Source organism: Podarcis gaigeae (genome assembly GCF_964106915.1).
Source record: "Podarcis gaigeae genome assembly, chromosome: 16".
NCBI lineage: Eukaryota > Metazoa > Chordata > Lepidosauria > Squamata > Lacertidae > Podarcis > Podarcis gaigeae.
In genome coordinates, this window is record NC_139693.1 from 42,001,946 (window position 1) to 42,018,467 (window position 16,522).

General features: G+C 45.9%; 1 protein-coding gene across 1 annotated transcript in view; it reads right to left on the minus strand.

Annotated features, from left to right (window-relative positions):
• Nucleotides 1-16,522, minus strand: part of SEZ6L (seizure related 6 homolog like) — a 156,880-nt gene that overhangs the window by 24,667 nt on the left and 115,691 nt on the right. The window contains 4 exon segments of the mRNA XM_083717849.1: nucleotides 4,227-4,393; nucleotides 6,230-6,395; nucleotides 6,509-6,694; nucleotides 10,120-10,312. Coding sequence (XP_083573975.1) covers nucleotides 4,227-4,393; nucleotides 6,230-6,395; nucleotides 6,509-6,694; nucleotides 10,120-10,312 — 712 coding nt within the window.

A 16,522-nucleotide genomic window follows, 5' to 3' on the forward strand; every position in this document is an offset into this window, starting at 1 on the left:
CCAGAAAGGGCAAGACCCCAGCGGGCAGGCGGACCCAGAGGAGGAAAGAGCAGAGGAAGAGGTGGAGCAGGGCTAGAGTCTTAAACTGGTGTCTGGGGGGAGGAGATTCAGACGGAGCTTCAGCGGTCTAGAGTCCAAGACGTAGAGCTGCGCGCCACGGCTTTGAAATCGAAACCGAACTTCAATAAAGACTTTTGTATATAACAAGAACTGGCGTTGGTCCTTTGTGAGCTGGGACCTCGGGCAGCTCTGACAATTGTTTTTGTATTTTTTTTATTGTATTGTCTGTTTTTTACTTATATTTTTCTCCATTTGTTTTTTCTTGTTTTTCTGTAACCTTTTAAAAAAAATCTTAATAAAAATTTATTTTTATATATATATATATATATATATATATATATATATATATATATATATATAAACTTTCCTCAGCCCACCCATTCCAGGCCAGGCATAATTTTATCGGCTTCTATCCTATCACCTCTTCTTGTGGGGGTGACATGGAGCCAGTGCCTGAGGGGGAAGGAGAGGGGCTTGGCAGGTGGTTCTCAGTTTACCAGAAGAGGTAAGTTTCTGGAGCCTGTCTTCTCCACTGACCATCCACCTGCTTTTCATTGCTGTTTTGCCCTCTTTGCTCCTTCTTGCCCCTCTGGTTTCTTTCTTTCTGTTTCTCTTTTGAGATCATGTAATGAGCAGCTAGGCTGCATTTTGACATGCCAGATTGAAAGAGCAGAAGTCCTTGCAAGTGTTGGCGGCGGAGGAGGCTGGAGAGAACTGCTTCCCCTTTAAATCTCCCCAGAAAGAGGCTGATCCATCTTTACTTGCCTGGGGAATGAGCTATTTTTTCTGTTCCATCCTAATTAAAATGAAGAGCTGGGATGCTCAGCCAGAGGCCTGCCTGGCCAAGAGTGAGCGCTAGGACCACAGACAGCATCCATCCCTCAGAGCTACGTCTCCCTTGTTGCTTTCATCAAGGGAGCTGGGTGGGACTGATGCAGAAAACAGAAGAAAGGGTTTGAACTGCAACTGTGCAAAGGATTTAGGTCCCCAGTTAAGGAAGGAAGCCTGTTTCTTCCTCACCTTCTTAGGAAGATCAAGAATTAAACCCCAGACCTCCCCCCCAAGCTGCCACAATGCAGAATCTTGAAAGGCCTCCCTGGGGTGCTCTGTCCTTGTGTATGGCATGATGCTTTGCTGTCTCCCCTCTCATACAGATTCTCCAATGTGTACATTTAGTTTTAGAGTAGCAAGTGCATTCCCCCCTTCTTGGAAAGGCACATCTTAGCAAGAGGGCAGCTCTGGACTGTTAAAAACTGGAGGAATCTGGTGTCACTTCCTGGTCCCTAGATTTGTAGCTTGCTATCGCCATTCCCTGTATTTCCAATTTCAGTCTTAGAGCGCCATGACTTTTTGCACCACCCATACAGGAGAAGGAACTATCAGTGGAATTGGAACCAGCCCCAAGGTTTGCATAGGTAAAAAAAAGATTTGAGAGTAAGACAGCAGATTTGGTGGGGGCGGGGGAGGGTAAGGTTTCAAAACAGCCCAGTGAGGACTGTGCATATTAGTGTCCACAGGAGGCTGATTCAGGGAAGGGGCAGAAAGCCAGAGCAGGGGCGGGGGAGGGGCGACGGCAGAGAATCCTGAACATCTGCACTTGCTGCAGGTCCAGGGGCATAACCAGGATTTTTGTTTGGGGACAGAGGTTTTGTTAGGGGAGCAGAAACAAGCTTTCTGCAGTATGATTGGTCAGTTAAGTATTTTTATTTATTTACTTGATGGGGGGCAGCTGCCCACCCCCTCCCCCTTTGGCTACATCCATGTGCAGGTCCAGCTTGTTCAAATAACAAAGGATGAACGTAGACCACCTTTCTGAGAACTCTTCTTTCTGTCAGCTATCTCTGATTGGCATGAAGCAAGGGAATTTGGCTGTCACTAAAGGTTTAAAACAATATTTGTCCTTTCATACTTGAGGGATATGTTACATTTCTGGTGCTTGCATGTGAGAATCCATGTCACTCTAATTGATTTAGGGCTTTGCTTTGTCAGGATGCCTTTTGTGTGAGCAGGGAGGAATAATGAGAGGACTAAATGCAATCTTAATCATAACTGAACAGGATAGCAAAGAACAAAGCATCATCCTCTACCCAAACAAATGATTTTTTTTAAAAAAGATGACTTAAATCTGCTCCACTGGTCAGTTTCTATATCTCACTTGTTCCCTGTTTCTGAGCGAAGCCTCCTTCCTTGCAGCTCCAGAACATTTTCTCCCTTCTAAAGCATTTGCATCCAGCAGTGTTTCATCTGCCTTGAGTATTTCAGCTCTAGGTTGCAAAATACCTGCTGGAGAACAAGCGGTAACATCACACGCTGTGTTGGCAAGCGATGTATTAATAAGGACTGAGCTGGGATGATACGGAGATTGTGCAAAGACAGTGGAGTGTAGCAAGACAGATCCGCAAATGCAGAAGAACACATTTTCATGCCACGGGCTGCGGATTGCCTGACAAAGATGCAAAGAGAGTCGTGACTGCAACCCTGAGTCTTTTTTCTTTAAAAAATCCCTCCTGACGCAAAGCCAGCACAGATTCCCCATCCCCCGAAAGTTCCTTGTACACTGCCCAGAAACACCGCCCTGCCTCAGGTCTTGTTGTGGGCTTCTTCAGGGGCACCTGTTTGGCCACTGCCGGGACCATGGCTTTGGGCTGATCCAGCAGCCAGATCTCCATCTGCTCTTCATTCCCTGGTGAGGAGCTGGAATCAAGGAGATTTCTCTGCCTGGAAGGCCATTTCAAAATAATCCCTGACACCACCAATGTGACTGGAGACAAAGAGATACAGCAGCCTATGTAGCTGCTTTAGATAATGCACTTGTCTTTTATAATCTTATTTGGCTTTTCAAACTTGCAACGGGATCCACTCTTTGCATTCAGTTTTGCACACAGAATACCTGGGGGGGGGGGGGGGAGAGAACTGTTGTTCCCTACATTCTAGATTAGGAGCTGCCACTACGAGAGTGGACTCACTTCCTGACTCACAACAACATTTCATGGCAATCTCCTGAGGTTTCCATGTCCAACTTGTGTCTCTGCACCCCTGCATCTACCCAGCTGTATTTATATTGCATATGCATTCCGGGTTGATGTTACAGGAATGAGAGGGTTGATGGTCCAAAATGCTCAACACTTCAACAGAAAAGTGGGACTTTGGGGGTTATCTACTAGCCCACCTCTCTGGCTCAATGTAGGATCTGCAACTACAGCTCTCCCCGACAGACAGCCGCCTTAGCCTCTAAGAACATAAGAAGAGCCTGTTGGATCAGGCCAATGGCCCATCTAGTCCAGCATCCTGGTCACCCATGGGATGCCCCAAAGCAGCACCCAGGGACAAGAGCCCCTCCCCTCCTGTGGTTTTCAGCAATCACAATGCAGAAGCATTTCTACCTGACTGTGGAGGCAGAGCAGAGCCCTCCTGGCTAGCAGTCCCTGATCACCGTCTCCATTCAGCAGTATAATTCTCTTTTAAAGCCATCCAAGCTGGAAGCCATCCCTGCCTCCTGGGGGAGCGAGTTCCAGAGCATCACTATGTGCCTCCCCCTTCAACACACACATGCCTTCACTTGCCACCACCTCCCACCCCAAGTGCTCTCATGCAGGCATGGAGTACAGCTGGCCTTCCAGATGTGGTTGGACTCCAACTCCTCCGGCTTGTGCCTGCCGGCCAGGTTGGTTCGGGCTGCAGGGAGTTGTCGTCCAATCCCATCTGGAGAGCACAGATGTCCATTCCTCCTCTTTCCTGGTAGGGAAAGTGCCTCTGTCCTCTGGTCCTGCTGGTTGCCCTCTTTCACCCAGCCCAATAAGCATCCTTGTTGAGCTAGGATCACTGGAACTGCCCACAAGACAGCTTTGGGGTGGTGGGCTGTTGTTGTTTCAGCCAGATTTTGTGGGGGCCCAGGCTTCACCCCTGCAGGGCCTTCCTTACTGCCAGACCAACTGAGCCTTGGCCTTTATAACTGGACAGGCGAACCAGCAGTTTCCCCGGCGCCTGGCAAGTGTTGCAGTGAAAATTGCTGATGCCCAATGAGGCCAACTCTCTCTGCTCTTGCCCGGGACATTACAATCAATGCCTGGATTAATTGCCTTAAGCTATCGTGATCTGCAGGACTGCAAAGGGACTCCCTGCTGCATTTCCATCATCATCAGAACCATAAGTGGGGAGGGAATCACCTTCGAAGCGGATGTTGAACGTAGGGATGGCGCTGGGGTCCTCCGAGGCAAAGTCGATGCGTAAGGTGGTGCCCTCGCTGATCACCCCCTCAAAGGGGACGCTGTCGCTCTGGTGGGAGTTGTAGAGCACGGCCGACTGGTTGCTGTCTCCGTTGTAGACCAGTATGCTGCAGGTGTGGGGGATGGGACGGGACAGGCACAGGGTCAGGAAGGCCAGATGGAAGGTCCAAGGGCTCCCTCCCAGAATCCTCTGCTGCCACCTGTCCCAGCTTGCCTAAGGCAATTGCTTGCTTTCTGGGAATTGTCCCTCTTTTGCCTTTGGGAAGAAGGAGTCTCCTAGGTGCAACTCTAAGAATATTTCCTAGACTCACCTTTAAAAATCTCCCCTCCCCCCAGCGCCATGTGCCCTCAATAATAACATTATGATGAAAGGAAAGATCAAAGTGCTGGGACAGCAGACATGAAAGCAATGAGACCCAGCAAAGCTATAGCATCCCTGCACAGACACATCAAAGAGGAGGCAGGGATGTCTTCAACCAGTACACATTACCTGTTTGGTTTCCCTGGCCCTGCACCCCCCAACTCCCTCCTGTTAATGAAGCAATCATCTGAGCATGTGCAACAGCTGTCTCAAATGGAAACACCTCGTTGAACTGTGAAGTTTTCCATTTGGATGGGAGCTGATTTGAAGGGAAACCCATCAAACAGCTGCATTTTTCAAGAAACTACAGGATAGATATGGATTGTGGTTAACCTTGTGTGTATATATCTTCAAAAGCCAGTGGAGGGAGTCTGGGGGTTGCAGAGTAAGCAGCAATGTGTGCTCTTGTCGTGTGTGGGGAAGCGTCATAGCTCAGTGGTAGAGTGTCTGCCTTGCAAGCAGAGGGTCCCCAGGTCAATCCCTGGCCATCTCCAGGAGCGGTTGTGCGAGAGCCCTTCCCGAAACCCTGGGGTGCTGCTGCCTGCCACTGTTGACAATTTTAGGCTTGTGGGCCTGATAGACGGGCTTGGTATACAGCAGCCTCCTCTGTTCAGTCCAATGCTCTCTCTGTTTCTCTAGTTCACATTTGGTTCAGCTCCTACCTCCACACCTCCATTTTTTAAGAAAACAACAACTAAGAGCAGGGGATTACCATTAACAACTCTCTGTGAGCCCTTTTGCGACTCTCTCCATCCCATAATTTTCCTCTTGGTGAATTGTCCCACCCTGCTCATTCCTCTTGCCCCTGCTCCTGCATGAAGCCATTATTTTAGAAGGATTATACAAGCTGAAACTCTCTCTCCACCTATGTGTTTACTACAGTCATAAACAGATGTTTTACTCTTGGATTTCACTACAGATCATAAAGTTGCTTTATTGCCCATTACCAGACTGCATTTTCTAATGCTCCTTTAAACACAAGCGTCAGTTCCTTAAACAGCCTTGTGTGTTGCAGGAGGCCTTCTATCGACTGGTGCTGCTCCTTGAGGCTTGGGGGTTCCAGCAGGATTGTTCTGGGGTTGGGAGGAGAACTGGGCTCTGGACATGCGGCTTCCAGGCTACCAGGACTGGCAGTCATGTAAGGAAGAGAGTGAACGGCCTTCCCTTCCCTTCTGTCACAGGGGCAATTTTGAAGACCATGTTTGTTTGTCAGACATTTTCACCAATACAATCCAACCTACTTTTCTCTTCTCATCCCAGACCTGTGGCGTAATCGTTCAGTGTGTCTGGCTGTTAACCAGAAGGTTGGTGGTTCAATTGCTGATTCTTTGATTTCTTTTCTTTGCTATGTTTGCACCTTTTTTGTTGTCAATAAATAAACAGTTAAGGTAATTTCCCAGAATAACTCATCCATCAGAATTATTGGGAGGGGGCAGAATTTTGCAGACAGATCTGGAGTGGGGCCCAGTGGATTTGCACATCTTAGGTGTTTCCCCTCCTTCCCCAGCAGATGCCAGCTGGGCCACAACTCCGAGATCTCTGCACTCACTGAGCTGGAGCAGCAGCTGTAAGGAGACCTCACCTTTGCCTGTCTCCCAGCAGGAGCCTCTCAAAATGCAGGTGGAGCTTCTGGTCCCCCTGGGTGCTGATGGTCCAGGTGCACAGCATGCTCTCAGTGTGATTCCTCCAATGAGTCGGGGCCAAGATGCGTCCGATGATGGCGTTGTGCACTGTTCCTCCACAGGGTGCTAGAGATGCAGGTGGGGGGGGGGAGAGATGGGTGTGTGTGTGTGTGTGTGATCATCAGACAGTGACATCTTGCACCAGGTGCCCACATCCTTGCACTCCCAGCTCTGTATACCTGAGCAGATGGGCTCTGGGCTGCTCCAGTGCGGCTTGGAAGCATTAATGCAGGTCAGAACCTCTGGACCTTCCAGCTCATAGCCCAGGTGACAGTGGAAGTGTGCTGTGCCACCAGGATGCAGGCCCATGACGGTGACTTCCCCAGAATCTGGTCTCCGTGGGAAGCTGCAGCTCAGCATAAATACTGCAATGGAAGTGAACAGATGGGATTACAATCAGGCCCTGGAGGATCACCTACCATGTCCCTAAGGGATGTAGCATATCTAGGCTGCTGGGTTTTGCAAGACCGTGGTTGTTGAGATCCTGTCTCATGAATATCATCTGGCCAATGGCAAGAGAGAACATAAGAACATAAGCAGAGCCTTCTGGATCAGACCAGCACCCCAATTGGAAGGAATCCAAATGTTCTGTATCCTCCAGGCATGCTTGGAGTTGTTCAGCAACCACCCACTCAATTACCTTGCCAAAGAATGGAAGATTTGAGACTGGGCAAGAATTGGCCATATTGGCCAGGTCCAAAGATGGTTTTTCTAATAAGCGCTTTAATAACCGCCTCTTTCAGCAGGTCTGTGAAGGCTCCCTCACAGAGAGAAGCATTCACCATCCTATGGAGCCCATTGTCCAGCCCTTCCTAGATCACTTTTATGATCAAGTTGCATATGATCAGTTTCAACTCCCAGGCCCACAAATATTAGTGCTTGGCCTCCACATGTCTCTCTCCTGTTTCTAAAAGCCAGAAGATGCTCTCTGCTTCTTGAGCCAGGGAGGGAAATAAGAAAGGTGGATGGAGCTCTGCTCTAAGGGGCCAGAAGCAGCAATAAATTCACTCCTTAAAGAGATTTTTGGAGCTGCTGCTATTCAGTGGACGAGATCAAATTAGAGGAACTAGTGGTCTGACTGGTGTAAGCTATCTTCTTAGGTTCCTCCATAAAGAACTTCTGGGATTCCTTGCTTATCAGGTGTTAGGCATTAAAATCCTAATTAAAAGCCCCCCTTTTTCTGAATGCCCTAAATATTTCTGGGGGAATTTGGGGAAAAACTGGGGGTTGATATGGGTTATTGGGGAGGGTATTAATGTGGGAGAATAAATCAATTAAAGATTACTTCAATCTGAGATGCTTGGGGGGCTGCTGAAGAAGAGTTGAACTGATTCAGAGAAGGATCTGTTGGTTTCCAGCAGGCTAGCTCTCTGATGGTGAAGACCACGCTTTTCAGAAAGCCATTAGATTAGTTATGCTGCTCATCATATTATGGGTTACATCATAGTAACTGCAGGTGCCCAGGACTCTGAGCTTTCATTCTTTCCCTCCACTACCTGTTTTTAAAAATATGTCTCTACAGTGGCGGGCACACCCCGGGGGGGGGGGCAGGGGGTGGAGGGAGCCCACTGCTGCTCACTGACTCTCCTCCAATCTGCTCCCAGGTCCAATCTGACCTGGGAACAGAGCTGCAGCTGGGCGCGGGGAAGCTGCCTAGTCCTTGCATGACTCTCCACTCTGCCTCTGGGTCAGGTCTGATCCGGGAGTGGAGCTGCAGCCAGGAATAAGGGAGCTGCTAATGCAGCTCTCTCTCATGCAGTGCAGCCAAGGAGAGGGGTAGCAGCTCTGCTGCCAACTCTCCTCCACTCCGCCTTGTGGGATGTGAAACACAAGAGCAGTCAAGTACAACATTCCTAGAGTGAACATGTTTATACATGGGGAGGAATTGTTTGTCCAGCCAGCAGGTAAACCTCCTGTTTCCTTCTGGTCTGGGACAGACTTCCTCTGCATGTGACTAAGAGGTGGGCATGGCCTTACCTGTGCAGGTAACGACAAAAGCACAGGGCAGGGCAGCCATCTCTCTCTTTTTTTGACTACATGCATCGAAGAAGCAACATCTGCTTTGCCAAAGATGCCCAAAGGGACTGTCTTCTTATGAGAGAGTTTCTAGGTATATGTTACTTTTCTAAGCTAAGTCTGCCATCCGGGATCCTATTGTGAACAGAATGTTGTGTGAGTAAACTTTTTTATACTTTTATAGAAGACTGTGTCGTGTCTTATCTTTTATGAGGGAATAAGGGGAAAATCCCAGAACAGTTATTATAGAGGCTTTAGCGAGCCTGACGAAACGCATCCGCTGCAAGTTTATAAAGGGGAATGTTACTCTGCTGAAATTGTGGAACTTGTTAACACAAGTTGGAAAAGGATATCAAACAATATACCCTTTCCTGCATCCCTGAACATTCCCACACAACCCCCGGGTCAGACCTGACCTGGGAGCAGTGCTGGTGCTGGGCGCACACTGGAGGCGGGCTCTGACAGGAGCTTGTTGTGGTGTGCCTTGTCGCACCCCCTCCCAAAAATGGGCCTGGGGCAACACACACACCCAGCCCTCCACACTATGCCAGTGTTTCTCTAGCCACCATAGAAAAAAAGTTATGAAACAAAGTGTGCAGGTAACTTTCTGTGAAATGAGCCAGCCAGACTGCTATAACCTGGCAGTGTTTTCCATGAAGTCATCAGGCTGTATGAATCCCTGGGGTCCCAAAGAGTTTCTGATTAGTGCACCTTCCCTGTTTTTGCTGTTTTTCTTGCTTGTAAAATAATAATAATAATAATAATAATAATAATAATAATAATAATCTGTCTATATCAGAAGGAAGTCTCTTTGTGTTTACTCCCAGGTAAGTAGGGACAGGGTGTTGTTGTTGTTTATTCGTTTAGTCATGTCCGATTCTTCGTGACCCCATGGACCAGAGCACGCCAGGCACGCCTGTCTTCCACTGCCTCCCGCAGTTTGGTCAGACTCATGTTTGTAGCTTCGAGAACACTGTTCAACCATCTCGTCCTCTGTCATCCCCTTCTCCTTGTGCCCTCAATCTTTCCCAACATCAGGGTCTTTTCCAGGGAGTCTTCGCTTCTCATGAGGTGTCCAAAGTATTGGAGCCTCAGCTTCACGATTTGTCCTTCCAGTGGGCACTCAGGGCTAATTTCCTTAAGAATGAATGCGTTTGATCTTCTTGCAGTCCATGGGACTCTCAAGAGTCTCCTCCAGCACCATATGCCTGTTCTCTTTGTCCATGGGGTTTTCTTGGCAGGGATACTGGAGTGGCTTGCTGGTTCCTGTTCCAGGTGGATCACATTTGGTCAAAACTCTCCACTATGACCTGTCCATCTTGGGTGGCCCTGCACGACATAGCTCATAGCTTCTCTGAGTTATTCAAGTCCCTTCGCCACGGCAAGGCAGTGATCTATGAAGGGGAGGCACAGGGTGGCAGCCCACAATTTGCTTTAGGGTTGGCATTGGTGAAAACATGGCTCTTCTTGTGTGTTTGACAACTGCATCTCCACAATCGGGATCAGTAGGGGAGATCTGACTTCCCCTTGTAAGCCAAGGGAGGAAAATCAGCAGACTGTGATTTTATGCAACATCCCCCTCATGGCAGCCATTTCGTGACTGGTGCCCTCAGCATCCTCTCAAAATGTGAAATGTGCCCCAATAGTTCAAAAAGGCTGGTGACACCCCCCCTGCCAAATGCATAGTAGCTGCATAATCCAGGGATTCCTCCTCACCTTGGCAGCCCCCCTGGGACAGGGAAGATGTTCTGCCCCTAACAAAAAGCCCCTGTACCTTGATAATGCAGCTGGAAAGTCCCAATCACGTCGTCTTGGAAGGTGCGGAAGAAGACTGAGATGGTATTGGTGGGGCTGCGTATGACTTGGCCCTCCACCAGGAGTGTCTGATTGGCCAGGACTATCAGCTGGTCATCATCCATGCCTCGGATAGACAGCACTTCCTCCTCGGAGAGGTTGACGCTTTTCACCTGTGTCCCAGGGAAGGAGAAAGAGCGCCATGAGATGCCCAGGATCGAGGGAAGGTTCATCCCTTGGGTATCTCCCAACCTGCAGAATGCTCCCCCTCACGCACAACAGGCAGTGACATTGCTCTCATATGACACCAAGTCAAGATGTCATTGGGCACTGATGTATTTTTTTGTAATTTTGTTCTGATTCTAATTTTCTAATGCACAAAAAGCAGCAACAATAAATAAGAAAGAGAAAGGGAAGAGATCAAAGCAAGAAAGGGAAAGGAATGGAATAGACAGACATGAGGAGAGAGGAGGCAGCAGGAGTACAGTATTAAAAAACATTGATGACTTTTAATTCAATACAATTGTCCTTCATAAACATATTCTCTCAGAATGTTTTCCCAAAGGAATCCATGAGGAGACGACAGCTGCCAATCTCATTCCTTTACTATGATGGGTTCACTAAATGGATGCTAAACTTTAGAAAAGTTGTCCTTCATATTTGAATTGTGTAGGGACGCGGGTGGCACTGTGGTCTAAACCACTGAGCCTAGGGCTTGCTGATCGGAAGGTCAGTGGTTCAAATCTCCATGACGGGGTGAGCTCCCGTTGCTTGGTCCCAACTCCTGCCAACCTTTAGAAAAGTTGTCCTTCATATTTGAATTGTGTAGGGACGCGGGTGGCACTGTGGTCTAAACCACTGAGCCTAGGGCTTGCTGATCAGAAGGTCAGTGGTTCAAATCTTCATGACGGGGTGAGCTCCCGTTGCTCGGTCCCAACTCCTGCCAACCTAGCAGTTCGAAAGCATGTCAAAGTGCAAGTAGATAAATAGGTAGCGCTCTGGTGGGAAGGTAAACAGCATTTCCGTGCACTGCTTAGTCATGCTGGCCACATGACCCGGAAAAACTGTCTGTGGACAAACGTCGGCTCCCTCGGCCAGTAAAGCAAGATGAGCACCGCAACCCCAGAGTCATTTGCGACTGGACTTAACTGTCAGAGGTCCTTTACCTTTACCTTTTTAAGTAATTTAAAAAATGGTTTTAATTGTTTTGAAGCCTTCCGTGCCATCTCTGTTTATATCTTGATGGGTTTGCTGTCTGTTTTTATTGATTTAGCTGTTTTTACAACATCCACTTTTAAGTAACAGTATCATTGAATAATAAGCTATAAACCTTTCAAACAAATAGCTTAATAACCGGGGATAGATGAATTTGTTCCTCTCAGTTTCTCCACCTTTAGTATACACATTTGTATACACAAGGTATACACAAAGCAATTTTCTTTAATATGAGGTTTCACTAAGGCACATGCTTTTACCCCCAGTTCCTCCTCCCCAGGTGTGCTGGTATCATCAGAACAAGTTCATTGTTTTCATTGAATTAATTAAACTAAATAGTTTTAATTGGATTTTGAACAAATGTTCAATTGTTTTGAATGTTATTTTGTTCTGACCTTTCTTAGTGGCTCATGCAAACTTTTGTTCTGAATAGTATTTTTATGGGGCAGGGTGGAGGGCCCTGGGATGGGTTCATGGAACCAAGGGGGTGGTGTTCTGAGAAGGTTTGGGAACCACGGTTATGATGCATTCTGTATGAGGCTGCTCTTGAGAACAGTCCAGAAGCTTCAACTGCTACAAAACCCATTTGCCAGAATTTTAGTAGGATTCCCCAAAGTGTCCCATGTGAACTCCGTTCTAAGGAGCTACAGGGGCTCCTGGTTCACTTCCAAGCACAGTTCAAAGTGCTGATGATTACATTTTAAAGTGCTAAACAAGTAACATTTTAAAGTGCTAAACAAGCCAGTGTGGTGTAGTGGTTAAGAGTGGTAGTCTCGTAATCTGGGGAACCGGGTTCGCGTCTCCGCTCCTCCACCTGCAGCTGCTGGGTGACCTTGGGCCAGTCACACTTCTTTGAAGTCTCTCAGCCCCACTCACCTCACAGAGTGTTTGTTGTGGGGGAGGAAGGGAAAGGAGAATGTGAGCCGCTTTGAGGCTCCTTTGGATAGTGATAAAGCGGGATATCAAATGCAAAAGTCTTCTTCTAACAGCCCAGGGCCCAAATACGTGAATTAACACCCTCTTCCTGAATCAATCTGCCTGTTCACTACAGTAGTCATGGCTCCTTCTTTGTGTTTCTCCTTGGGGAAAAGCACATCAGCTGCATAGTTCAGTTGTTTAGAGAGTGGTGCTGAGAATGCTGAGGTTGCAGGTTTAATTCCCGTAAAGGGCAGCTCCATATTCCTGCATTGCAGGGGGTTGGACTAGATGATCCTCAGGGTCCCTTCCAGCTCTCTGATTTTATGTACAAAAGAGTGAAGGGATCTTTTTTGGAGTGACATTCCCAGCTTTGGGATGGATGCCCTCCAAAGGGACATTGGCAAAGGGTCAATTAGTCCAGCCCCTTCATCAACACGGTGCCTTTCTATTTGCCTGGGCAGTTGTAATTATGGTATTGTTTTAGCTGATTGAATGTGTCTAATTCCTTTTAATTTCATTGTATAGTTGGTTTTTGGAATTTTTAAGTTCATTTGTATACCACCCTGAAAATCTATTTGTGGATGAAGAGCAGTTTATAGGAATTTCTAAAACCTTCTCTATATTTTGGAAAGGGCATCTTTCCATCTGTCCTCTACAGGTTCAGCTGCCTTGCAAGGATTCCTGAGGTGAGGGTGGCAGTTGTTGCTGATGTTTAGGTGCCAACTGCCATTTTGAATCAAGACTGAAACAAGACTTTGCCCTTTTTTTGGCAGAGATTTGCCCATCTCTCAAGATACCCTCAACCAACTCAGGACGGGGTTCAGGATGTTTGGATGCCAAGCACCGTTCTGATTTGAAATGGCAAGTTGAAACATGACTTTGGTGTGATGGGACTAAACTCACAAATTACATTATCCATTAAAAGTCACCCTATTTGTTTTTTTCTAAAAAATCCCAAGCAGTACTGGGGACTCCCCACTAGGAAAGAACCAAGCCAAGCATCATGTTAGGAAGAGATGTTCAACAGAAACCTGAAAAGAGGAAAAGAGGGGGAGAGAACCACCAGGACTGGGCGTGCATTGGACATCCTTTATGCTGCTTTGTTACCAGCTTGTCACCAGTGTGTTTGTGCGTGTGTGTGTCTCCTGGTTGCCAGGTGATGAGATGTTACATGAGCAAGGCCAGGAGAAGATGCTGCCTTGTCAGCCTGCAGCAAATCCAAGGCTTGTGGACAGATTCACAGCGACTGTGAAGTCAGCTCAAAGCCATCCTTCTGCCAGGAAGCAAGCCAGAAACTGACAGCTTTCCCCAGACAATTTGAGAGGTGATGTCAAAGCAGAGCCATTTGTTAGCAGCTGAGCAGCCCTGCAGAAATGCAGGTTGCTCAATCTGGACCTCTCTCCTTAAGCCTCCTGGAAGCTGCAGGGGATTTTTTTTTTAAGGGAAGGGGCAGCGATGGAGCAGTACAGAAAGAAAACAAAACAGTGACAGTTTGGTTTGGAGCAAGAGAAGGCAGAATGTCCTTTGTGACACATTGCCTGGCTCCTCCAGCTCTTGGGAAAAGAAAACGGAGACTTCCTTTTACAACTGGAACACTCCCATTTTCCCACCAACCCTCACTATCCAAGATCCCCCCTCCCACCATTGCCTGTGCTTGAAGCTGCTGAAATGCCTTGCCTGTGCTGACTTCTAAAGCAGGGAAGGGTCTCTATTGAAACAGGACTGGGGATGGACAAGAAGCTTTGCAGTAACCCTTCAGTGACCAAGGGGAACTGCACTGAGCTGCCTCTGAATTGCACTGGAGTCAATAAGCCCCTAGAGCAGAGGTCAGCAACCTTTTCCAGCCGTGGGCTGGTCCACTGTCCCTAAGACCATGTGGTGGGCTGGACTATATTTGGGGGGGGGGGGAATGAACGAATTCCTATGCCCCACAAATAACCCAGAGATGCATTTTAAATAAAAGCACACATTCTACTCATGTAAAACACCAGGCAAGCCCCACAAATAACCCAGAGATGCATTTTAAATAAAAGCACACATTCTACTCATGTAAAAACACCAGGCAAGCCCCACAAATAACCCAGAGATGCATTTTAAATAAAAGGACACATTCTACTCATGTAAAAACACGCTGATTCCTGAACCATCCGTGGGCTGGATTGAGAAGGCAATTGGGCTGCATCTGGGCCCCAAGCCTTAGGTTGCCTAGAGGTTTGCTGAAGGACTGAAACATTCAAAAAGGAGAGAAGGAGAAGAAGAAAATGGAAAGAAATCAGAAGAAGATGAAGAAGAAGAGGACGGGGAAAAGACGGATAGGTTATAAGAAAATAAAACAAATTAATTTTAATTAGGAACCATCATGGCGTTAAAGTTATGGAATTGGAATATTAATGGGATGAACGAGAAGAAAAAATGGAATAAAATTGAACAATTTCTAAAAAAGAAAAATTTGGACATCATATGTTTACAAGAAACACACGTGGCAAGAAAGCATAGAAAATTTTTGATTAAAAAAAGATTAGGAAATGAATTCATATCTTCGGATAGAGAGAAGAAAAGAGGGGTTGTTTTGTATATAAAAAATAAAATTGAATCGCAACAAATTTTTAAAAACGAAGAAGGAAGAATTATAGCAGTCCAGATCAAATGGCAAGGGGAAATCGTCGGGTTCTATGCACCTAATGGAAACAAGACTGATTTCTATAAAACTTTGGAAGAAAAACTTTTTTAATACATGGATCAGAAAATCATACTAATCGGAGATATGAATGGGGTAGTTTCGTTGGAAATGGATAGACTAAGAGATGGAACATCTAAAGAAGGAAAACTGCCCCAGTCTTTCTTTTCATTGATTAAGAACTGTAATTTGATTGATATATGGTGACTTAGACATCCATTAGAGAAACAATTTACATTTTTTTCTGAACCAAATCAGTCAATGTCAAGAATAGATCAAATATAGGTTTTGAATGAATTGACCCCAAGAATCCTACAAGTTGAAATTCAGCCTAAAGTAATTTCAGATCATAACCCAATAAAATTGGAATTAAAAGGGTTTGAAGAAAGAACATTTAGATGGAAAATTAAAGATTATCTTTTGGACGATCAGAAAATCATAGAAAAAGCACAAAAGAAATCAACTGAATATTTTGTTGACAATTGTAATAAGGATACAAGGATGAGTGTAGTATGGGACGCAAGCAAGGCAGTGATGCAAGGTTTTTTTATCCAACAGAACTCACTGAAGAATAAAAACAGAGAAAAAGGGGGAAATGAAATTCTAAAGCAGATAATGGACAAGGAACAAAAAAATAATTAAAAAACCAAACAATTTTAAAATAAAACAAGAAATTAAGACTCTGCAATCTCAGTTTGCAATGATAATAAATAAAGAAGTGGAATGGAACATTAAAAGGCTAAGACAAAAAAAACTTTGAGTTTGCTAATAAATCAGGCAAATGGCTTGCATGGCAAATCAAAAAAAGAAAGGAGAGGAACACAATCAACAGAATTGTTGCAAAGGGAGAAGAGATAGACAATCCGAAAGAAATCAGAAAAGGATTCTTGGACTTTTATAGACAATTATATAAAAATAAGGAAAGGAATAATATGAGGAAAATAGAGAAATTTTTAAAAGAGAAAAAGGTGCAAAAGATCCCGGCAGACAAAAAAGACCAACTGAATACCCTAATAGAAATAGATGAGATAAAAGAGGTTATAAAGGAACTGAAGAGAGGGAGAGCCCCGGGACCAGATGGATTTACATCAGACTATTATAAAAAGTTAAAAGATGTTTTGATGTTACCCTTAAAGGAAGTCATGAATAGCATTCTAAAGGAAAGAGACATCCCGGAAACGTGGAAAGATACATTCATTACCTTTATCCCAAAACAGGATTCGGACTTAACTCAAGTTAAAAATTATAGGCCTATCTCATTGCTGAATACAGACTATAAAATTTTTGCAGGGATTTTAGCAAGAAGAATGAAAAAGATATTAATAGAAACTATTCATAAGGATCAAGCAGGTTTCCTCCCAGGCAGACAGATGAAGGATAATGTAAGGAATATAATTGACATTTTGGAATATCTAGAATCATAGAATCATAGAATCATAGAGTTGGAAGAGACCCCAAGGGCCATCGAGTCCAACCCCCTGCCAAGCAGGAAACACCATCAGAGCACTCCTGACATATGGTTGTCAAGCCTCTGCTTAAAGACCTCCAAAGAAGGAGACTCCACCACACTCCT